This window comes from Myxocyprinus asiaticus, chromosome 18 (assembly GCF_019703515.2).
Source record: "Myxocyprinus asiaticus isolate MX2 ecotype Aquarium Trade chromosome 18, UBuf_Myxa_2, whole genome shotgun sequence".
In the NCBI taxonomy this organism is placed as follows: Eukaryota; Metazoa; Chordata; class Actinopteri; order Cypriniformes; family Catostomidae; genus Myxocyprinus; species Myxocyprinus asiaticus.
The window spans coordinates 7521143-7547492 of record NC_059361.1 but is presented as its reverse complement, the minus strand read 5'-3'; the positions used below and the strand labels follow the sequence as shown (position 1 = coordinate 7547492).

Here is a 26350-nt window from a genome sequence, read left to right as displayed (position 1 = left end):
ACAAACAGTGTATGTACTGTAAAAGTGTGTCCCATTTGTATATACACACTGAGGGATTATCATCTTTGGTAATTTCTCACTATGCCACAAATACAGTACAGTACAGTACATCAACATTAAGTTTAAAATAGCCTGGAATGTTCTTTTACACATGTCATTAGCAGTAAGCATGTGATATCCATACAGAGATTCTTATATTGTCTCATGGCACTCATTAGCACTGTAAAACATCTATTATTTGTGTTTAACTTGAGAATTTGTCCTGACTCTGTCACATGTGTTCAGGGACATCAGGTCTCAGGTGAGTCGCTCACCTGTTCTTCAGGCCCGGTACGGCTGCGATGCAAATGATGCGAGCCGAGCAGACAGCGATGCAAGCCTCCACTGTTGGCTCATCGCGGATGTTTAACAGACACACCTGACCCACGTAACCGTCGCTGTTACACACCCACACCTCATACGTGTTCTCTGGACAGCTGTGACTCGGCGAGGCGCAGGAAAACTGCATCCCGCTGCGGGTCTTCATGATGGGGATGGCCTTCAGAAACTCAGGGTCCCACTGGTCCTTGTTCATGGCTAGACAGATAATGAATACAAAACAATAATTGCTGAGCTTTTCATGAATATTTAGTGCTTGTGTTGTGTTTTAAGAATATATACAAGATACAAAAAAAAGTATGTGAACCCTTTGGAATAACCTGCATTTATGTATAAATTTGTCTTAAAATCTGGGTTGATCTTCATCTAAATTACAATAATGAACAAACACAATCTGTTTCAACTAATACAACACAAATTATTGTATTTGTCTTGTAAATACTGAATACATCATTCAAATATTCAATGTAGGTTGGAAAAAGTATGTGAACCCCAAGGCTAATGACGTCAACAAAAGCTAATTAGAGTCAGGAGTTGGCAAACCTGGCATCCAATTAATGAAACATTTTGAGTTTGCTATTCACAAGAAGCATCTGCTGATGTGGACCATGCCTCGCAAAAAAAAAGAGATCTCAGAAGACCTGCGCCCAAGAATTGTTGCTTTGCATGAAGCTGGAACTGGGTTACAAAGTTATCTTGAAGTGCTTAGATATGCATCTGTCCACAGTTAGACAAATTGTCTATAAATGGAGACGATTTAGCACTGTGGCTACTCTCCCTAGAAGTGGCCGTCCAGCCAAAATATGACTCAAAGGGCACACCGCAGAAGGCCCAGTGAGGTAAAAAAGAACCCTAGAGTGACAGCCAAAGACTTGAAGGAATCATTGTAACTGGTTAAAATCTCTGTTCATGAGTCTACTACACGGACAGCATTAAATGGGCATGGTGTCCATGGTGTCAACAGTTGTTAAATCTAAGGGTACCCTTTTGCACAGTGCTGTGAATGTTTAATGGGATGTGTTCAATAAAAACATGAAGGATTATTATGTTTGTGTGTTGTTAGTTTAAGCATATCGTGTTTATCTATACTTGTGACTTTGATGAAGATAAGACCACATTTAATGACAAAAAACAGCTAATTCCACATACTTTTTCTTGCCACTGTATAGTATATGCTGTTTTTTTGTGTGAATTTGTGAATGCATGCAGTATCGGTTTTTAAGAATATATACAACGTGTTGGGTTTTCAAGGAATACTGTATATACAGACTAATATAATTATACAGAGTTAACTGTCTGTAACTGTTGTTTAATTGCTGTATATACTGTGGATACTTTGTTTAAAATTTTTTTTTTACTCAAAATGAATTTAAGCAAAATGTAATATGATCGCTCTCAGTATGCTGTAAAATATTAAAAAACAGAACAAAATAAGACAAGCTGATCTTTTCATTAATATATAGTATCTATGAGCTTTTTTAATATATACAATATGTTTTGGCTTTTATTAATATAAACAATATGTGGTGGGTTTTTTCATGAATATATATAGTTTATGCTGTTTTTTTGTGAATATATGCAATATATTTGAATATATGAATATATATATATATATATATATATATATATATATATATATATATATATATATATGTATTTTCATGTATACATACAGTATTTGTTTGGTCTTTCATGAATATATGCATAATTTTCTGGGCTTTTCATGAATACAATATGTGCTGGGTTTTTCATAAATATACAATATGTGTTGGGCTTTTAGTGAATATAAACACCATTTATTGGCAATACATGCTGAGCTATTCATAAATATATATATTATTTATATATAGGGTGTAGGCTGTTTTTTGTGAATATACATAGAATTAATTATAATATACTGTATGCAGTTTTTGTATTTTAAATGAAAATATTATGTATTTAATGGTCTAGTTATGCACAAAAACTGTATATAATATTTTCTGGGTTATTTATGGAAATATATAGAATATACATTGTTTTCTTTCCCCATAAATACATACACTAATTGTTTGGTCTTTCATGAATACATGCATTATTTGCAGGCTTTTATGACTAAAATTTTTGCAGGGATTTTCATTTATACAGTTTTTAGAGAGAGAGAGAGAGAGAGAGAGAGAGAGAGAGAGAGAGAGAGAGAGAGAGAGAGAGAGAGAGAGAGAGAGAGAGAGAGAGAGAGAGAGAGATTGATTGATTGATTGATTGATTGATTAGTGGTGGCGTAGTGGACTAAAGCACTAAACTGGTACGCAAAAGGTTGTTGGTTCAATCCCCACAGCCACCACCATTGTGTCCTTGAGCAAGGCACTTAACTCCAGGTTGCTCCAGGGGGATTGTCCCTGCGATAAGGGCACTGTAAATTGCTTTGGATAAAAGCATCTGCCAAATGCATAAATGTAAACATATATACACACACACACACACTGTTGGGCTTTTATTGAATATATACAGCATTTGTTGAATTTTTCAAAAATGTTTGCAATATGTGTTGCTTTTTTATTAATATGTATAGTATTTTTTTTTATTTTTATGATTATATATGGAATATATGTTATTTGTTTCATGAAAATATGCATTATTTGCTGGGCTTTTCACGAATAAAATTTGTGCTGGGTTTGTCATAAATATACTGTATACAATACATGTTTGGCTTTTAGTGAATGTACCCCATTCATTTACACACTACATTTGCTCGGTTATATATACAATATGTGCTGTTTTTTAAGGAATATACACAGCATAAAGTAATTATACAGAGTTTACGTTCTGTAACTATTGTTTCATTGCTGTATATACTGTGGATACTTTATATATAGTTAGAAAAATCAGAAACTAATTTCCTTTCCCTTTTTCACTCAACAGGAATTTAAGCCCAAATGTAATTTGATTGCTTTCAGTATGCTGTAAAATATTTAAAGCACAAAACAGTGGGTCAGTGCAGGAGGTGTAAAGTTTACCGAGTTTCTTTTTGGCCTCCTCAAACGCTTGCTCAAAGTTACTGCGGGCATCAGGACTGCTGAACTCAAATATGAAGATGTTCTCAGATGAGGTGGTGCTCAGCTCGAGTTTAGTGGGCAATAACGTCATGCTGAAGGCCAGAGACTGCTTCTCAGCCAGCTCACGATGAACTGACGCCATCAGATCCTTTATCACATCATCCAAACTCTGAGAGAGAGATGATGTTCAGAACATAGCTTTCATTCTTCTGAGGAAGACAATATACTGCATGCAAAATAACATAAAAAGCAAGACTTTTCAAATAAAATTACGATATTTCATTGTAAAACATTTACCAATGTAAGATAGACAGACCTGATGTGGAAAACAAAGTGTTTCTGACAGTTTACTGATCTGGCCAAGTGTGCTAAGGTCTTCATCCAAACGACTGATAATCTTCTGGATGTTATCTCGGTTTGTGGCTTGATTAGAGCCTGTCATGAAAAAATGATGCAGGGTTGTTAAAAGATATCTTGTTCCTTCTTGACAAAAAAAATTGTGTTGATCATGATGGTTTGATCTTGTGAGTTTATATTACTACCTTTAACAACCTCCAAGTCTTCCAAGGGCAGTTTCCACATGAACTTATATTTACTTGAGGTGTCAATGACACTAGCAGCAGAATACCTAAAGGTTTTAGATAGAGAGACCATGAAATCATTTATCAGCACTCTGTAACATTAGTCTTCAGTCAAGAACACTTCAAACATGGGCTAAAGATCTAGTTTGGGAAATGAAAAAAAAAAAAAAAAAAAACACTGAAGCAAACCCTGCAAGTGTAGATGACAATCAATGTTGTTAACTTCAGGTAACAAGTAGTAAGTGTACTGTAAGTCACAGTGAATAAAAGCCTCAACTAAATGACAAATATAAGATCAGAACATCCGGACCCACTTTACATTAGGTGTCTTTACTATGTACTTAAGCATTTGCTACAGTGTACTTATTGTTTACATACATGATATTGCATTGTACTTACATTTAAAGTACCTGCATTACAAATGTAGTTACACTGGTAACCTTACCCCCTAACCTAATCCAAACCCTACCCCAACTCCTAAACCTACCTGCACCTCAACCTCAGTAGCAGCAAATGTAAATATTGTGAGAATTTTGCAGAAAAACTTGTAGTTAAACAATAAATGCATTGTATTGTATGTATTTTAATGTTTTTTTATTTATTTATTTTTTTCTCCCCTTTCTCCCCAATTTGGAATGCCCATTTCCCAATGCGCTCTAAGTCCTCGTGGTGGCGTAGTGATTCGCCTCAATCCGGGTGGTGGAGGACGAACATCAGTTGCTTCCGCGTCTGAGACAGTCAATCCGCGCATCTCATCACGTGGCTTGTTGAGCACATTATGGCGGAGACATAGAGTGTGTGGAGGCTTCAAGCTATTCTCCGCGGCATCCAAGTATGAGGAGGCTAATCCAACGTGACTCTACCCACCCTAGCAACCGGGCCAATTTGGTTGCTAAGGAGACCTGGCTGGAGTCACTCAGCACGAAAAAATGATTTACTTTAAAGTGTGCTTTGTCTGGACTCTGAATGCAGACTTCAAAGGTGCCATTTCTATAACAGTCCACTAGGGTGCAGTATGATTCTGAAGTAAACTGCATTTGTTTTTGACTAAAGAACATAACAGCTCAGGGGACTTTGAGGTTTCTAATCCAAACATCAGTTTTCCCAGGCCCTCATTGCATCTCTGAGCTATTAAAAGAAAACGTGCAGCAGATACTCACAGACTCATGGAACTTCTGCGAAGACTTCCTGACTTTCTCTTTAGAGTGGTGCATATGAGCAGATCACTGAAGAGGAAGAGAGATCGGTCCTTCTTACCCCCCACCGTTTTCTACAGTTAAGGGAGGGAGAGAGAATTAGGGAGCTTAAAATATTTGTGAAAGAGATGTTATTTCTTTTATGAAGAGCATGTTTTTGCTCACCGCTTCTACGACCATCTCTTGTCTAAGAAACTTCCTCTGAGGATTCAGGATCTGAAAGGAAATGACATCATTAGATATAAAATGGGAAACTGGAAGTGTCGAATATAGTATTTTCTGTGTGTAATGTGTGATTTAGGTACAAATTAAGATGTATGTTTAGTCTTGGGGGCTAATCACATGGATGTGACTATTTTGGGTCACTATCATAGCGCCACCACCTGGCAGCAGGAAGTGTGGCTCTTATATTTACCCAAATTGCTTCAAAATTGTTTAGAATTTGCATGTCAAATGCCAAATGCATGTGTCCACCTTGCGATGTTTTCCGAAAGCCACCGGGTGGAAATTGACCCATGGTGCTTGGGCCCGTAATCGCTGCTTACAGCTATATTTAGACATTGCTTGTGATATTAGTTGCAAATATTTTAAGTCAATGCGAAACGCATCTCGCAACCCTCTTGATTTCTGTAATCTAATGTGGATATGATATTCACTGGTAAAAATGAAGGGTGGTATTTGATTTGATCCATCAGATATTAATTAAGGGTTCCCACACTTTTTGGGCAATTTTTTTGAACAAAGAATTTTTTGAAATCATTTTGGATTCAGATCAATTAGCTAATGAATCATTCAGACCAATGTTTGAACCGGTTTGACTGATTCATTGAAAGGAACAGATTCAAAAGAAAAATTTATTCTCTAAACAAGAACAATACAGTATCAAGGCGATATAAGTAGAAAAATGGACATTCCCTTCAGAAATTTCCATCAATTTTAAAGATTTTATTTCCATGACTTTTAAAGACCTGGAAATCACAATTAAAATTTGCTTGATATTTCCAGGTTTTTCATTATGTTAAAAGTGGGCATTACATTTTTTTTTCTTTTTTTCCCCTTTTTCTCCCAGTTTGGAATGCCCAATTCCCAATGTGCTTTTAAGTCCAAGTGGTCGTGTAGTGATTAGTCTCAGTCCGGGTGGTGGAGAACGAATCCCAGTTGCCTCCGTGCCTGAGACCGTCAACCCGCGCATCTTATCACATGGCTTGTTGAGTGCGTTGCCACGGAGACATAGCACGTGTGGAGGCTTCACGCCATCCACCGCGGCAACCACGCGCCCCACCGAGAACGAACCACATTATAGCGACCACAAGGAGTTTACCCCATGTGACTCTACCCCTCTCTAGCAACCGGGCCAATTTGGTTGCTTAGGAGACCTGGCTGGAGTCACTCAGCACGCCCTGGGATTCGAACTAACGAGCTAGCGGACTCCAGGGGTGGTAGCCAGCGTATTGAGCTACCCAGGCCCCCAAAAGTGTGCATTACATATCAGAATAGAGCCAATGGGTTGAAGTGGAGGAGTTGAAAATGTAAGAGTGATTTGTGACGTCTTTCAAAAACGGAAAAGCCGTTTTAAAGGCCGACCGAGTGAGAGTTGTGATATGAAATACTTAAGATGTTCCACTTATATTTGTTTGTCTCTCTCACATGTTCTATGCCCTCTATATGAGCTTCTATCTCCTGCATGACGCGAGTCTCTCTCTCCAGCTCCTCTGCGCTACGTCGGCCCGTGTTGATCCTCTCAGCTAGTCGTTTGATGTTCTTCTGAGCGTCCAGTAGAAACGAGTAGTCTGGGTGATCCTCAGGGGTGTGTTTTAGAAGATCCTGATGCACACAAATGGAAAACTATTTAGTACAGATTGACACACACACAAAAACTACAAGAAGGAACTAAAAAGACACAACACTGTGTCCTAATCAAGTAATTTTTCTGTCCTAACTAAAAGCGACATACTATACAAAGCGACATAATCCCAGCAAGAAAGAACATATTTTACATTTAAAGGGGAAGTTTACCAAAAAATGACCAATTAGGTTTGATGTTATCGATGTCACTGCCATATTGGATTCAACACCGTTTACATAGTTTATCAATGATTTGATTTGAGTGTGAAAATCAACTTATATTACGTCAATTCATCATGCAAAATGACTGCATGCCTTCAGAAGACTTGGAATATGATGCATTAACTACTTTTATGAAAATGTTGGCGCTTTATGAAGTGTTAAAGTGAGGCAGTGTCTACTGTCATTGCATTGAATTCAGCCAACAGGACTGGATTAAATTATTATTTGTCTAATTTTGTGTTACCCAAGAGAGTCATAAGTGTTTGGAATGATAAGAGGGGTGAGTAAATGATGACAGAAGTTTAATTTTAAAGTGAACTATATCTATAAAGTCAACATGAAACTGTTCACAATCCATTTTACTTTTGTAATATGACACATTTGTATGGCATGTTACGTTGTTATAAAAGATTATAAAATCAAACTTTATTTTTCTTTTGAATAACATGCACTGATGAATAATGCACAAAAAGGCCATGAATATGTTTAAATAGGGCCAATTATGACTTCATGTTTACTTTAATAAAAACAACTAGCTACCAGCTGATATTAGACAAGCACAGACCCTAGAGCTTATTTAAATCATATCCTAAAACACATTAATTCAGGAATGCTTTTACTTGATTCATTTTTTTACCCTGTTTTATTATTAGCTCTGTTTTTATATGTATGTTTGTATTGTGTATATTTTATCATTTTTCATGCTTTTTGTTCTTACATCTTGTTCTTTTCTCTTGTAGATGTTGCAACTGAATAGGACAAAAACTCTGAAATGTGACTTACCGAATAACACTTTATTATGTCTCATCTACTTTAGACAGTGTAAAACAGCAGAGGAAAAATAACATTTTATGTGCAGTAATTAACAAAAACTTCATAACTTTTGCCAAAAATTGATATCTTCTGCATAAAAAAAAAAAACAAAAAAAAAACCATTATGTAAAAAAAGAGGTAACTGAGAATTACCTTGACTAGCAGCTCATATCGTGGAATCCGCTGCACTGGCTTTATCATCAGATCACCAAGAGCTTGTTTCTCTTTGTTCTCACGCATGCTTTGCTGAAGAGGAAAGAGACAGAATAACAGAGAAACACAAACAAAAACAGAGCGAAGTTAAATGTACAACTGAACCTTATTAAGATTTTAACTGCATGTGTGCGGTGATCCAATCACGCTTTACTAGATAACTTTATGTTTAGCATTACCACTAGATGGCAGTAATCCTCGAACCATTGATTTCACAGTGCAAGTGGATATATCAAACAATTGATTCAGCTGAAAATATCAAATGATACATAAAAAGATATAAAGTACAATTAGTTATTATCACAAAATAAACCACTACACAGTTATTATGCGATAATGACCGACTTACAGTAGATTATCCTGCTTTTTACATGGGTACTTCTAAATAAAAAAATGGACTTTAAATATTGATTTAAATTGATATAATGTTATTATGTGGTAAGAAAACAGACACGCACATGCACACAGAAGAACAAGGCCACAGTGTACCTCTAGAAACTTAAGGAAAGCAGGTTTGGCCTCCTTAGCGATTCTAACAGCGTCTTTGGCGTTCATGAAGTTGTCAATGTATGCTGAATAAATATTGGCAAGGATCTCTTTGGAAAACTGTGAGGAGAATGATGACACATTATCAGAAATGAACACTAAAACACTCTCAGTGTACAGAATAGCTGTATGACTCCAAAACATCATCACGGCATTTGCAAAGAAGCATTTTATAGGGCCGTTTCCCATTTTTTCCCCGAAATTTCTGAATTGCTCTTATGAGACTTCAATTGGAGATGTTTACAGAATGAACGCTAGTCAAGCACAACTTGCAAAGCCTACTAAAGGACCAAATAAATCATGAATCAATGAGTTGCTTTAGGTCCATCAGAGTGTTGCTATGCTGTTGCTGAGTTTTTTTGTTTGTTTTTTTAGACTGGATAGTTGCTTACGGGTTGCTCACAAAAGAGTACTATGGTGGTACCATGGTAAAGTGATGTAATCAGATGGAAATACCATGATACTTTCATAAATACTATGGTACTGAATGATCACCATATTTATGTACCATGATATTAACATGGTTCTCCAATGTATAACAAGAGTAACACGGTATTATCATGGTACATGTCCAAACCAATGCAATGACTATGGTTCATTTGCAAAAAATATGGTATTACCATGGCATCATGACTGAGGCTATTTACCATGATACATACCCCAAAACATGCAATGACCACACTACATGTGCAAAAACATGGTATTACCATGGTACTGAATCAAAAGAATTATGCTATTTACTGTGATACATACCCAAAAGTATGCAATGACTACAGTACATGTAAAAACAAAAACATTGTATAACCATGGTATCATGTTCAAAGAAAGATGCTATTTACCATGATACATACCCAAAAGTACGCAATGACTACAGTACATGTAAAAACAAAACAAAAACATTGTATAACCATGGTATCATGAATGAATCTATTTACCATGGTACTATATAACAAAAAAAACATGCAATGACTACACTACATGTGCAAAAAACATGTTTGTTTTTTTTGTAAGTGAAAAGGCTGCCGAAAGTAATTTAAAAAGGATGGACAGAAAGAGAGGAAAAGCATGAGTCAGTCCACCTGACAGTCAGGACAGCTCTGAGTAATTAACTTCATTGTGGACAGACAGACAGTCTTTTAATAAATCTCCTTAACAGGCTGTAAGTGGAGACAGCTCATCTCAGCGCTCTGTGTGTGTGTGATTCAGTCCTGCAGGCAGGGGGGATAATTTACACCCACCCGAACGAAACGCAGTCCCTGTTTTACGGCCCAGGAAGAACAAGGTGACAAATCTGCAAAATGTCTCTTTCATGGATGCCTTCATCATATCAATTGTAAAATAAACACTATTTTAAAAAGTACACTTGTTAGTTAAGGCCTGACTTGTTGTGTTTTGTGTTGGCTTCTGTTTCCACATCTAGTTTGCAACTATATGCTCACATTAAATTGCATGTGAATGGAATTTAATTTAATGGTATTTTATGAAATCAAATAAGACGAATGTTCCTTTTTGCTTTGTTTTTGGTTATTTAGACTTTGGTATGTGACTTGGGTTAATATTATAAATGGTATAAAATAAAATGATCCGTGTATATTCTTATTTTCTATGTTGCATTCATTTGTTTTTCCTTTTATAAATTGAAAACAAAATATAACTAATGCTTTGAGAGGGGTTTTTTCTTTCATTTCAAAAGAAATTCAAAAATGAGAAATGTAAAAAAAGTGAAATAAGCTAAATTTTGAACAAAATAAAGTGAACGCTAAGTACACGAACTTAAAACATACTGCTCTTTCCTTGTAGTTTTGGACATGGTAGTGTTTATAGCTGTAAAACTAAATTGTATAACTAGATTATTTACATTGTCTAAAAAAAATGAGTCGTGCTTGCACGTTCAAAACTCCTCGTCACAATACTTTGCTGCGTAGCTCACCAGTCACAATATCTTAATAACTACATAAATTAAACCAATGCATTCCAATTCGCATACTACCATCCAAAATAGTATTCAATAACGAAGTCAGTGCACTCCAAATCAAATTACGAAGTATGTATCTTTGCAAGCTTTTTGAGCAAATATACAACCCAACTACGAAGTTTCTGATGGTTGTCATTCGAATTTTTCAATTGTACGAAAGTGGCGATGAACACGGGGCAGAAGCTGCAACAGCTTTTAAATGTATTAACCTGAAAGTGAAGTAACAATTATTTGTAAGATAAAAATTGTGTTATTTGCCAATGCTTACGTAACAAAGGGGTTGGTGGCGTAAAAAGGCTATGGTATACTTGTTTTTCTATGTGGCGTTACATTTTGCGCAGGCGTGTGCTGTGTACTATGCTGATGACATATTTTGCGCCACACAGAAAACCGAATTATACGTTGGCCTGAAGATGCAATTGAATGACATGGTAGTACAGTATGTCCCAATTTTTGTGCACTAATTTGCTACATACTCATAAATCGATGGCCTATAATTTCGCATCAGCAAAGTAAATTCTTGTACTGCCGTATACTTTGCAGTATAAATATGCAAATAGGAATGCTGCCTAACAGTTCCATCAGTGTAAGGTTAAGATGTCTTCTCTCTGAAAGAATGCCGAGGGCCAAGGCATTGGGCTTTAATCTGTCTGACCCGATCTGCCCTGGTATGGGGTAACACCACCTCAAGACCGCTCGCTACATGTTGTTTAGACATTCCTGTCAGGTTCACATTCACCAGTCAAATGAAGGACTTTTATTTGCTCTGACTAAACGAGTTGACAAACTGACAAACTAAGACAGTGAGAGGTCAGGTCCTTGGCTCGTTTCTCTAAGGGATCTGGATACTGTAGCTTTTTTGTACTGAACACTGTAATATTAAATGAAAGTGTTTCAATGGAACAAAAGCGTCGTGGTAATTTGGGTGTATTTTTTTAAAGCAACCACGTTACTTTGTTTCGCTTCTGGAGCGCTTAGAAATAACGTGTTAGTGCATTCGATTAATTAAAAACGTTTTACACGTTAATTTTTCGCATTTCAGGGCAGAACATTTGTTGTGTCCACCTGGAGTCATTACATTGATGGACACACCACAAACACACACAACAGAGATTCTGTCTATGATCAAGTGATGGAGAAATGACCTCTTAATGCTATTTATTGTACAAAACAAGCCCAGATGGGACTTGTGACAGAAATCAAGTACTTTACAGCCACTGTTATGTGCAATTTAATTACCACAGAATCACGTCAAGTATTAACTATTAACAAAACGTTGTCTGCAGTGCTTTACGTGTGGAATTCAAAGTGGCGCTTGATACTGGCGCAAATCATGAATGCGGCTTTACTATTGCTGGAGCAAAGCCAATAGCCACAGTCTGCCAGCTGATTAATATTGTGGAGAATGAGAGTTTAAGAGATTAAATGTCCTTTGCAATAAATATCCTATGGGGGGATTAGTTATTTCAATTAGACATCCTCCCACTGGGAAACGTTTAATGTTACTTGAATCGGTGCTATTTTAGTGCATTTCTATCTTTATACTGTGTTCGGAAAATGTTAATAAAGCATTATGTTGTTACATATTGTTTTGTTTTCTTTCTTAAAAAGCAAATAAATGCATTTTGACAGGAAAAAGTGTATATATAGAGTCAAATTTCACTGCTTTCAAAATCTGCGATTAATCACGATTAACTATGAAAACGTATGCGATTAATCACAATTAAACATTTTAATCGACTGATAGCCCTAGTCACTTCTATAACAGTCAAGGGTCGATGGCTTACGTGACTACGCCAGTCATCGGCATTCAAAGTCCAATGCACTATCAGTCCAGTTTACCACGCAACTTCGTCACATTGGAATAAGTTGTAAATGTAGTTGGTTATGAAAGGCAAACATTAAAATTTATCGTCTTTCAAAACATGTGTTGTAGTTTTTCAGTGTCAAAAGATTACTCTGAATTACTCTGAAGCTGTAGGAAATATGACAATGCTGATTGCACCACAAGCCCTTCACTAGCAACTATCCTTAGCTGTGACGTCAAAGGCAGTAGACTACCAGTAGACTGATGAAATCCAGTGAGTCCATTTTACATTTTTAAGGGCCCTCCAAAAAAATCTATCACTAATAAAAAATGTACTATAATATAATCAAATCTGTTACTTGCAAAAAACAAACAAACATGGGATTTCAACATACAGGTACTTTCTAAAGGCTGTCAATGGAGAAATATGTTGTTTTGGTAGCAGAATGGTGTAGTTACGTACATCATCTACCAACAGGAGCTAATTGGACCATGCTAACCAGTCAACATTTGACCCCTTGGTAGGGAGTAAAGACTAATAACATTTCATGAGGGTGGCCCAATTGCAGAAACTTTCAGCAGATCTTGATAGACAACATCATCATTACAAGGCATGCTGTTAATATGAAAACAGTGGGGAATGTTTTAATTTCATGAGGTTGGCCAATCACAGAAAAATTCAGCAGGGTTTGATGAATGACATCACTTTTATGTGACATGTGAGTTCATGTAAAAATAGTGGGGAATGTGGACTATTTAAATGATTTATGAGTGTAGCAAATTATAACAATTTGTTCACAAGCTATTTTTGAATCAGGGAAAAACAAGTATGAAATTTGATCATGTATTAAAGGCTGTAAAGTTACTACCCACAACAATTAAGTCAATGGCTGCATCCCAATTCACATAGTTCAAGTGTGCACTAATAGTATGTAAATTGCTGGTGACTGGAAAGTACATACTTTTGAATGCATATTAAGACAGTGGACATACTGTACTGTAGTACCACGTCATAAAATCTCATCTTGATACCAAAGATCCTTTTGCCACATACTGTTTGCGTTTGGATGCAAGCGTTAACATATAGCTGAACTATATAATTGCTAAAAAAATGTCATTATTAGTTACATTTTAGATTCATACATACTAAAAAAAGAGTCACAAACTTGTTCTCTTCCATAGCACGAGACGTTGTGGGCAATATTTGTAAAAAAAAAAAAAACATGCCTTAAGAATACTTAGTATGCCAAATGTGCTGGGATGATATACTAAGTACTATAATTTGGGAAACTTTGTGAAATGGGATGCAGCCCATGTTGTCATTGAGACACCAATCATTTCTTTCTGTTTAGTAAAATAAAGACAGACACTCACAGACTGAATGAGCAGGTGTCCGACCGTCTGTTTGTCGTGCCATTGGTTGACACAGTCCAGGACCTGTTCCAGGAACTGCTCGTGATGTTCCAGAATCTCTGGGATCTGGTAGAACATTTCATCCACCAGAGACGGGTCACAGAGAGGGGAGCTCTCTGGGTGCTTGAGTGGCTTCATGTAGCCCTGAAATCAGAACAACAGAGAAACAGACAGAGGTAATGTATGCAGAGAACTCTGAACTGTCTAAATAGACAGCTGCCTTCTAAGGTAGCATGCTTACAGAATGGAACGCACTTTATGGGCAGCAGATCCATTATTGATCACTTCATATGCACCACACAAACAGCTCCTTGTGTGTAGTGTACTGACCAAACTGACAAAGTTGATTCCAATTGAGTCTGATGTTAGCATGCTGCTAAGCTAAAGATTTAATATGCACAGAAAATAGACTGTACACACAAATATTGGGTGAAACAGTCCATTAAGCATGAACTATTTTCAATCAATTCTTTTCAGTGCTGAATAAAATGGACCTATATTTAAAATACTCCTATATTTTTTTATCAACACTGTCCCCAACATTTACTATTTAGGTGAGAATTTTCATTGAGCTTTTCAAAAAAACATTATGGGACTCCTCAATGAAAGAATCCATGCAATGCAATCATGTTTTTGCATCCTTCTGAGCGTATTTTCAAATTATTTTATTATGTGAACATGCTCTAGACGGATGCTTTTGACCATTGCGCGCCATCTTACTCTCATCCAAGAGTGCCACTTTTTTAAATGCTGTGTCAAGTTTAAAAGAACTTCGATTTTTAGACCCGCTGCACCTTGCTTTTTTTAAGCGCAAGAACCCATTCGGTCTGAACTGCCCCTTAAAGGACAAGTTCGCCAGAAGGGGACGCTATAACCGACATTAGTGTGAAATGTCCACTTCTACGGTGAGTTTTCAATTTCAAGTGAACCAATGTCATGGCGGTGCAACAGTTTTAAGAGAATATTGCTGAGCAAGTAAGGTAACATTAAGTAATATTTATTGACAAATTAACTGAATAAAAACAAATCAAGTTTAATGCCACATACTTTTGAAGGTAACTATCGCCCCCTTGAGTACTAAGGTTTGTTAACGCCACAGTCACGCAAGTACGCATGTTATGTATGCTCAACTGGACCACCTGTTGGCAATGCTTTGGCCAAGTGCTCGCATCTGTGTATGTGTACTTGGTTAAAGTATGTTTCTGGCATTATAATGTGGCCAAATTAGGTACCTTATAAAAACACCATAAATTTTCTGCCTACTGTTTGGAACAGCCATTGCTGGATGCATAAATCTATCAGAAACTTTTACTTGTGTGCAGGGCCGTAGCAAGGAGATCTAGGCCCCCTGACTGTACATAGCTCTGGGCCCCTTTCCTATTAAAAACTGCAGTTTAGAATTTGTTGTGGGGCCCCCTGGACCTTTGGGCCCCTAGAAGTTACTACCTTTCACCCCACTAGCTACGGCCCTGCTTGTGTGTGTGTTTGGCATGCTTAGACTGAGAAAACTGAATATGCAAATCAAATATGCATTCATACATCACAGACTATGTGTGTGTCTGTGTGTGTGCTGCTCTTGGACAGGTTTTAATTAAAGGAAATGCCTTACTCTCCCCTTGAGACTTGAACTATGCCAAATTAAACACAGAAAAACATTCAATCCCTCTGTTTTTGCTTTTTTACTTTGATATATACTATGGTACTGAATTAACATTCATATACCATGGTATTTAAATGGTACTCCAAGATACTTCTTAGAATACCATAGTATTACCAAGATGCATGTTCAAAAAGCACTGTCACATCATGGTAGAAATCATTGTAATACCATTAGTACGTGTTTGTGATTCAGAAGGAATACAGATTATTTTTTCAACAGTAAAGATTTAACTACTCAATTGCCTCTAGTTTCAGTGTTTCAGGGAGAGATATCACACACACACACACACACACACACACACACACACACACACACACACACACACTGTTGGTTGTTTGTTTAAGGTCAGAGGCTGGTTCAAATTCTATGTTTTGACTAGCGCACATCTGGTCAACGTTCCTCCAGCATAAGAACCACCCTGAACATGCCCAAAGACACGCCACTGCACCGAAAAAGCTCTCCATCTTTCATCCATCCATCATGTACCTCTCCACACCCTTTTCTTGATTTCACCATGTACACCTTGAACCTTTTTACCTGGGCTTGCATTTTGTTTTCTCAGCCAATCAAGGTTTGCCCACTTCATGGCATTTATGGGTAATGATGTTGACTGTAACGAAATCATTTAGCCCCAAATATAACAGAATGGGGTTTAAATGGCAGTGAGGATTGCTCTGTAATTTGGGTAATTTTGGAAGCGGACAGACTGGCTCGAGATCGCATAATGTTTTAGTCCGTGACTTGTTCACCTTGTCACCATGGCAACCCTCCAGCAGCCAATATACCAGCTGGAATATGTTGCAGTGAGTCAGCAGGGATGGGACAGTATCAAAAATCTTTCTCTTTTGCTTATTAAACTCTACAGCATGCGGTTTCCACTCTAGGTTTGAGAGTAACATGATGTTCCATTGTTCTCAACAGACATAAAACAAACAGATTGGGAAAATCCAAGCTAATCTAAATGATTTGTGTGTATCTAGAGTACATATTTTGTGGTTGGTTTCATAATGCTTACTAATGATAAAGAGGTTTTGTTTTACTTATTTAAATGATAAACCTGTTATGCAATGTACATGGTTTGGTAATTATGATTCATTTCTGAAGTGGAAATATTACAAATGTGTAAATTTGTTCATGTGTGGGTTAACTTATCTATACTTTAGTGACACAATTGTCCCGAAAAGATCACTAAATCTGACAAAACCTCTCTCTCTCAAAGATAAAAATGATAAATGATAAATGATTTTTTTTTTAAGGAACATTCCGGGTTCAATACAAGTTAAGCTCAATCGACAGCATGTGTGGAATAAGGTTGATTATCAATTTCGACCTGTTCCTCCTTTTCTTAAAAAGAAAGAACAGAAGCAAAAATTGTAATTATATAGGCACTTACAACATAACGCCTTAAACCCTGTAATCCCAGTAAACAACAATTTAAAAAAACTTTACAGCTCAAACAGTACAAGTTTTAACAGAAGAATGAATGTAAGTGCTTTTATAAAATTATAAGCTTCACTTTTCTGCCTTAAACCCCTCCAAGACTGTTCATATTCACTTCCATTGAAAGTACCTCACTGTAAACTCGATTTTTTTTATTTTTTTTTATTTCTCTCCTTTTTTCCCCAGTTTGGAATGCACAATTCCCAATGCGCTCTAAGTCCTCGTGGTGGCGTAGTGACTCGTCTCAATCCGGGTGGCGGAGGACAAATCTCAGTTGCCTCCACCTCTAAGACAGTCAATCCGCACATCTTATCACATGGCTTGTTGAGCGCGTTACTGCGGAGACGTAGTGCGTGTGGAGGCTTCAAGCTATTCTCCGCGGCATCCACGCAAAACTCACCACACGCCCCACCGAGAGCGAACCACATTATAGCGACCACAAGGAGGTTAACCCATGTGACTCTACCCTCCCTAGCAACTAGGCCAATTTGGTTGCTTAGGAGACCAGACTGGAGTCACTCAGCACGCCCCCTGGATTCGAACTCACGACTCCAAGGGTGGTAGTCAACGTCTTTACTCGCTGAGCTACCCAGGCCCCCTATTAAAAACTTTTTTGGGGAAGGGTTAGGGTATGGTTGGTCTGTATTCATTATAATTAGTTTTATATTAAAATACAACTCTATATGGTATGTCTTCACTTAGATAGCTATGTAAATGTGTGTGGGTCAGTTTTTACCACGATTGTGGGGAACAAATGTCCTCACAAGGATAGTAAAACCTGAAACCTGCTACAGCTACGATGAAAACGGCTTAATAAACACACTAAATAATGTCATAATTAAAGTGTAAAAATGCAGAAAGGTTTGTCTGAGGGTTAGGTTTAGGAGTAGGGTAAGAAAATATCATTAGCTCAATATAAAACAACAGTCGATAGAAAGTCCCCACCAAAATAAAAAAACAAGTGTGTGTGTGTGTGGCTGTCGTACCTGAATGAGTGTGCGTAGAGATTCAACATAAGACTGTTCTGTGTCCAGTAGTGTCATTATGACATGTTTTCTCATATCCTGCAGAGAGAAACACAATAAAACTTACTGCAAGTCACACAAGCACACACAGTACAAATTTGCCAAAAAATAGACAAACATCCTTTAAAAAAAATTTTAAATAAATGGTAGCCTCCAATCCTAAATACCTTACATGCACTAAATTTCTTCAAAACCTTACAAACATTTACCATGGTAACCATTTGAATTGCCGGTGCTTGCTAAATTTGTGCTACAGACATGAATGATACCTCTAATTGTGTGGCTTTTTGAGGACAGGTGAGCTAACACTTTTCTAAGCACTAAAACTTTTAAAACAGTAAAACAATTTTCCCATGGCGCATGATAAAACGAGCCATATTAACCAAAGGCTTAAAACCTGAGCCATATCTAGGAACCAGAATATCATGGAAACTTGGGGAAATGCACTTTTGAAGCAACCATCTAAAAACAACCTACAGTAGCAATGACTTTGCAACCGCCTAGAACACCTTAGCAACCGTACAGCAACACTCTGGCAACAATCCACAACACCCTTGCATTGTGCTGGCAACTGCTGCATGGCCAAGTACCTCTTACATTTTCTTCATAAAATGCAAAAATCTAGTTATGTATTATGATTTTACAGTAGTAGATAAAACTGCACTACTAACTATCGTATTACCTTTTTAAGGGAATGCACCATCTCTCTCTCTCTCACACACACACACGCACTTTATAATGAAGCACTAATCAAAATAAGTATTTCCTGTTTACTTGTCTTGGCCACTGTTTCCTTCTATGAGAAGAAGATAGCCTTCACTTAAACACTGACTAACAGTACAGCAGCCAAAACACAGCAAATACTGCAAAGAAGAGTGAAAGAGAAAGTGAGAGAGAGAGAGAGAGAGAGAGAGAGAGAGAGAGAGAGAGAGAGAGAGAGATTGAAAGAAACAGAAAATAGACAGGATGTACTTCCATGGTTACACATGTAAACAGCATCCACTGTCCTCTGTTAGAACAGCTTATTTCAGAAATATGCCCAGCTGAAACACGGACTATGACATGAATGTAATTGCCTGTACAGGAAGCCACGTCCAGTGTACACAGAGCTGGTCATGCCACCCAAAGTCACGTATTACATGCAGACGGAGAGGGAATGTTCCTTCAAAAGGCCACAATTCACATACAGTACAAATCTATTTCCTTGGAGCAAATGAAAATCAAAAGAGGGTTCGTAATAGTTTATTTTTGATAAATGCTGGTATCATCCAGCACCAAGTCATCACCATCATATGCGGTGAGAAATCATTCATTTTGCTTTGTTTGAAAACAAGAACATTGTGCAAGGAATGCAAGATGCTTACAGGACACAATTCAACACATTACCTCAACAAAACTCGTAATACTAAAACAACAATCTCATCTAAAGCTCCAAGGGGACTACTAATTACCTCAATTCTTACCTTTAGTTTTATTCAGATGGAATAATTATTTTGTATACAACCTACATTATGATCCTTCTCTTCTGTCATTTTTTTCCCAGTAAGACATGCAATCATGTGCTGACTTGCATTTATATTGTTGTTGGCAAATACCTTTGACAAATAATTTTACAGGTAGTTAAAAGGATAGTTCACCCAAAAATGAAAATTCTGTCATGATTACTCAACCATATGTTGTTCCAAGCTCACATGCATTTCTCTCTTCTGTGGAACTTAAAAGTAGATGTTGGGCAGAATGTTAGTCCTAGTCACCATTCACTTTCATTCAACTTTTTTTCCATGCAAAATTAGTTGCCTAACTAACATCTCCTTTTTAGTTCCACGGATGAAAGAAAGCCATATTTGTTTAGGAAAACATGAAGGTGATTAAGTGATGACAGAGTTTTCATTTTGGGGTCAACTATTCCTTTAAGAGTGGTGTTATCTCTTTAATAAGTCAATGCTCTCCAGTTTAAAGTTGACAAAATGCACAGAAAATTAACAGATGAAATCCTGAAAGAGGGGACCTTGTGTAACGAGCGATAGCGAGACGAACAGACCCAAATGCAGAGGAACAGTTCAAAGGATTTATTTACAATAAATGTGAGCAGTCACTGTGGATGTCGAGGAATATATTTGTGGAATCCTCCGTTGAAGCTTAGTGAGATGTAGAATGACACCCAGCTGGGTAGGGCGATCTAGCTCCCGACACGCGGGCAAAGACGAGGTATCCTCTGTAGAAACCCAGCTGACACGCAGCGAACTGGAAGGCAACCACACACCCGACATGCGGGCAACCAACAGATACACGAGACAGGACCAACTAAGCAGAGAGAGTGAGGTTAGTTACTTCACACCAATCAACAATCTAACGAGACATTCAGTCAACACTGAACTACATTTAACATTAAATCAGGCAATCCAGCAAAGGAAATGACACACGAGGGGATTAATATAGACATGAACAAACAAGGGGCAGGTGTCGCTCGCAGCTGAAAGTTGGCATGATCAGCGTTCCCATGGAAACAATCAGGGTTCCCATGGAAACGCTGATTCCGCGTGCCAGCGGCACCTGAAACACATGAGGACGAAAACGGCAACATGCATGGAACAAAACAAACAGATTATAGAGCATAAGTGTCCGGATCCTGACACAGACCAAAACCGAACAAGACAGAAAGTGAGGATCCAGACACCATGCCCCAGACACAAAACACAAGACAGACAGGGGATGATGATGCCACTGTTCCGTCAGACAGAAACCAAACCTGACAAGGTGACAGGACCGTGACCTCACCGGAGAGCATGTGGCGGTAACTCCCGCATATGTCACACAAAGAACGTACATGAAACACGAGACAGACAGGGGATGATGATGCCACGTGACATCTTGCTACTAAATCAGTTATTGAAAATAGATAATACTATGTATAAGAAAGATAAATAATACGATGATATTTTGCATATCATGCATGTACAGTATATTATTAATAATATAGATTTTATTTTATGTAAATCCTTAAACAGGCCTAGTTATTAAAATGACTAATTCACAAGGCAGAGAAAATACCTGCACAGGTTAGATGGAGATAAGAGACGTATCATGTGCTATTTCTGCCTTTGTTATCAAAGCAGTTGTAGTATGAGTGAGCACGACGATGTGATGAGGCAAAAAGAACGCTTCGATGTCTCACGCTTGCATTGTAGACAGCTCCGTTGATTATAAAGAGCGACTGTTTATCTCGCCGCCCGCTTGCAGAGACACAGTATATCAATGAGCTTCACGTCAATTGAGCCCAATAAGCTGCAGAATGCTGCACGTGCGAGCGAGACGCAGCGGCAGTAATATTATTATTATTACATGTTAGTACTGAGAAATGTATGGCATTCCATTTTTTTTATGGAGTTATTTGAGTGCCACAATTCTGCAATATGATATTTTGAGAACACAACAATGTTCTGTGTGTGCAAAATTATACTTTGAGCGCACAAAAAGGTATTTTGCATGCACGTTAACTCAGTTTTGTAAAGCAATTTCTTCTTGCAAAGATTAATTCACTTTGAGCAAACAAAAATCAATTTTGCAGTTGAAAAAAGTTTATTTGAATGTGAATTTGCACAGAATTCTGAAATTTATGTAACTCCACTGTTTTTTTGCATGTGTAAGATCTCACTCTTTCCTCCTATCCACTCTGTGTACACTGATAGCCTTGACTGCTTGTTTGCTCATCAATAATGTGCCAGAATTTCGGCCAATCAGCGATAAGGTGCTAAATTTTGATTGGCTGGCTAGACCACAGCTCATTCTGCTAATAAAAACAAAAGGAAGAGGAGAAGGGGATAGTTTGTTTTCAAGAAAGGAAATGCGTAACACACTATGACCACATGAAAGTTTTTTTATTTAACTTTTATGAAATATATTTTTTAGTCTGTACACTGCCAATAGGCGTACTAGCTAGCTAATTATCTGGCTAGCTCTCTTAATATGGTTCTCTTGATTAGTATTTGGTTATCTAGGTTACCAAGTTACACTTATGTAGCTACAAGCTTGGCCATGTTAGCTACCATTTTCATCTGAAATGATACACATTTAATCTCTCCCATGTGTAAAACTCTTTAAGCCTAACGTAATAGTGTAGTTTTGGGGGAACCTAATTTGACTTCTATCTATCCCACAGGATATTCTGAGAGATCAGTTTATTAAAATAAATGTGACCAGATTACAGTCTACCATTGAAAAGCAACCACTGAAACTTCTTCTTTTTGTTATTATTATATGACATATTATTTTCTTTAATAAACATGCTATTTTGTCCAACTTCTTTAGTGTGTCCTGTCCTATTTTTTTCCACAGACTTGTATATTATAAATATTATGAATATTATAAATATTGCCTAAATTAACATTCTATTCTTGATAATAAATTAGAAAAGCTGTTTATGTTTGCATTTCAAAGATGTGGGGTATCTTGAAATGTTCAGTATGTTGTTTTTATGATGTTTATGCATTATACCACCATCCTTCTGGCAAAATTGATTAATGAGAAGAAATGGAAGAAAAGGAAAAGAGGCTAATTATGTCTCCAGTCATAGTTTGGGGTAAATGAAATGTACAGTATATTGAACCTCAATTGTTTGAGACTGTAAAAAGTAAAAAAATAAATAAAAATAGAAAGAAATCCTTAGCGTTGCACGATCTCAGGCTTCTATATTTTGAAAAACTTACATTACAGTAAGATAAGCCTTACAGTATTCCTGTATGTCTATAATCCATGGGGTAAATATCTTTTGTAATGATAACTGCATACAGTATATAAAGTGTGTACTGAACTTGGAGCATTGTGCCTGTTGACTCTTCTGCTACTATTACACTGAGATGTTCATGGTTGCTGTAGCTTCCTCAACTGTCCAATCGCAGAGCGCTTGTAAGCAGCTTCTAATAGCCAATCCTGACATAGGAGGCGGGACTTGTCAGAATACGGTTAGAAAAGCAAACGAGCAGTCTAAAGTTCCCAGTGCACGCAGAGGGCATACGAGGAGAGAGAATGAGTGAGATCTTGCACACGCAAAAAAATGATTAATCTTTGCAAGAAGATACATTGCTTTACAAAACTGAGTTCAAACATGTACAAAATAACTTTTTGTGCGCTCATAATGTCATCTTGTGTGCGCAGAACATTTTTGTGCGCTCAAAATATTATTTTGCACACTCACAAAAATTTTTTGCGTGCACAGAATTTTGCCACATATATAACTCCATAGTTTTTTAAATGTTTTTGTGCATTTTTGGATTTTTTAAATGTTTGAAGGATTTTGTACATGGCACCCCTGATCTCGCCAGATGGCATCCCGGTTGGGAAACGCTGTGCTATACCATATGCTGTAACCAGCTTAGCAGGCTAATTGGTAAGCTTGCTTACCGTAATATAACTGAAAATGCAAATTATATTTCTAAGGATTTCATATAAAATAGGGAATTACGATATCTAATACTGAGAGCAATTCGACAAAGGTTAGCTATATGTGTGGCAGGCTAATCGGTTAGCATGCTAACTGCAAGCTAAAAGAAAATGCTAAAAAAGCATTTAAACTGCATTTAGACCACAACTGTCTCTGGGGTCTCAACAGGGGGTCAGAAATGTGTACATGGCTTCAACAACATGGCATGTTGAGAGATGTATGTGTGGGTGGTGGCTATGACAGACATCACAAAAGAGCTTTGTGTATTACTGAAATGCTCTGATTGGACAGACTTTGCCTGCAAGGCATCTGACATTCTCTAACAGGTGTGCTCTGAGGATTTGGAAAGGTTACTCTATTAATATGTCCCTCAGCAAGGTTATTTTTAACGAAATCCATTACAAAGACAAAAATAAGCAGTGAAAATATGTTTTGTTAGAAATTAAAAAGTGAATTAGCAAAAGAACGACTATTAAACTGACTGAACTACAATATGAGCAAAAACTAAATAGTTTTAGTTAATAGTTATATAACTGTGTTATAAGCAATGTTGGGTAGATGACTTCAGTAATGTAATCTGGTACAGATTACAAATTACACAACTAAAATTAATTAGCAACCTAATCTTTTAGATGACACTTTTCATGACGATGAAAATTTTATTTTAAGTGTATTAAATAACAAATTGGACTAGTCATTAAACATTAGTAAACATGAAATCAAACAACAATTTGCTATTTGTCATGACAGTCTCCTCGACTCAAATACAAGCTGAAATAAAAACTAGAGAAATTTTCAAAGCTACTGTATACTAACCCTTTTCTTCAGTACTTCTATATACTTTAAGCAAACAAGGGTTAAAAAAAAAAATCTCTCAGTATTTTCTCAGTAGAACTACACACGTCAACAACAAAATGATCTTGCCTTCGCACGAGTTCCCAAGTACACGTGAAGACAATTATGTGCTGCAAACATTTGGCCCCATTTTAATTACGCCTATAATAATCATAATGTAATTACTTTGTCACAACACACACACGAGGATCAGGTCTCCTTCAAAACACTGATTCATAACTGCATGAATGGCTTAAATCTTATTTGTTTAAACATCAATAACAGCCATGAACATTCTTGCCATGTGGCTTACATAATGTAAAGAGGTGCCTTGTGCGCCCGTAGCTCTGCTCGAATAGCATGGTGCATTATGGAGTGCAATCATTAAAATGGAATCATATTATAGAGCCAGAACCTCCAAATACATTTCTTGGAAAGACATGGTCAAGCCGTGCAACCCAGTGAAGGAGAGATAGAACCTAAATCTCATCGGGGGAAATAAATGGCTTTTTTTCATCCTCTAATAAGCAAATGTTGATGGCAGCTCATGTGTGGGGCATGTTGGACTGTGTAAACACAGGGAATTGCAGGACGGATTGAGAAAACATAAAAACAATGACCGTATTTCTAGAGCAAAGAAAAAAGTTATTTGAAAACAAAAAGATTAAGTTGTCAACTGCATTAGGTAGAGTTGAAAGGAAGCGTAAACTTAATTATAGGGCTGGAGAAAGAAACATTTTCTGTTGAAATACAACAACTGGAGGATTTGTTTAATTTCTATTCACTTATTTAACCAGTATGACTCTGCCAGCCCGACATAAACATAACACAAACAAACACAAGGAAAAAAAATCACGCAAGTGATATTAAAGGAACAGTTTAGCCAAATTATGTCATAATTTATTCAACGTCAAGATTTTCACTAAAAAATGACTTACATTTCAGGCTATGACCAATGCTATTGTATGCATTCAGAAGTCATGGCTAATGATTGACCCATATGGGTTTTTAATAGCTGATACCAGTATCTAGAGAGCAGGTTGGCCATTAGGCCGATATAATGGTGATGTATATCTCACAAAATGTAATATGACAGTAAATTATATTTACTTTAAAAATTTCACAAAAACTTTAAGGTGCACTCAGTGTTTTCCTCATTTAAAAAAGTTGCACTCCTTAAGAAAGGAATTGTAATGTTAAAACATTATATATATATATATATATATATATATATATATATATATATATATATATATATATATATATAATCATGTCTATTCACATGAGGTGAGGACTTTAGTCATATCAGTAACCTTACAAAGCTGTTTTATTCTATGGAGAGGGTCCACTCATGGGGGCTGCCATGTTGGAATCACATGATTACCCAAATACTACTCGCTTAATCTTAGTAACCACTCTGTTACTGGGCACTTCCACTCACTGATTAAACTAATCATGGCTGACTGTCAATTTCTAAAAAGGCATCAGTAACTGAAATCTATTGAGTCTGAATGATGCTGCATCCACACTGCTAGGTGTCAGCGTAAGTCCAAGACAACATGCATACAGATTTACTTAGTGCACTTACAAATTTGAAAAAATAGAAAATAAATCTTTAATATTTAAGGTTTTTACGTGCTTTTAGATTGTAAATAGCAGATTATTCTGGTTTCTGTGTAGTCATCCCATTTTAGTTCATACATAAACAAATTGCTTAACCATATTAATAAAAGGAAGAGGGAATAACAACAGTGGACACAGTATTCCAGTAACCATGGAGATGTAACTACACTCCAGATGATTCCTTCACATGCAAGCAGGTGATTCCTGGCGCTATTGTGGCTTCCAAAACCAATCGACCAAACTGGAAAATGTAGGCGATCTATTTATTTCCCTTTAAAGCTTAAAAAAAGGACCCAAGAGCATCATA

At 36.9% G+C, this 26350-nt stretch overlaps 1 protein-coding gene across 2 annotated transcripts in view; it reads right to left on the bottom strand.

The window, feature by feature from the left end:
• Nucleotides 1-26350, bottom strand: part of LOC127456023 (rho guanine nucleotide exchange factor 17-like) — a 124283-nt gene that overhangs the window by 21030 nt on the left and 76903 nt on the right. For both annotated transcript variants that reach the window (XM_051724296.1, XM_051724297.1), the window contains exons 3-13: nucleotides 18108-18185; nucleotides 13983-14165; nucleotides 8770-8886; nucleotides 8221-8313; nucleotides 6835-7011; nucleotides 5353-5403; nucleotides 5152-5261; nucleotides 3953-4038; nucleotides 3727-3845; nucleotides 3372-3579; nucleotides 315-576 (exon numbers count right to left, since the gene is read on the bottom strand). In XM_051724296.1, coding sequence (XP_051580256.1) covers nucleotides 315-576; nucleotides 3372-3579; nucleotides 3727-3845; nucleotides 3953-4038; nucleotides 5152-5261; nucleotides 5353-5403; nucleotides 6835-7011; nucleotides 8221-8313; nucleotides 8770-8886; nucleotides 13983-14165; nucleotides 18108-18185 — 1484 coding nt within the window. The remainder of the gene's footprint in view (nucleotides 1-314; nucleotides 577-3371; nucleotides 3580-3726; nucleotides 3846-3952; nucleotides 4039-5151; nucleotides 5262-5352; nucleotides 5404-6834; nucleotides 7012-8220; nucleotides 8314-8769; nucleotides 8887-13982; nucleotides 14166-18107; nucleotides 18186-26350) is intronic.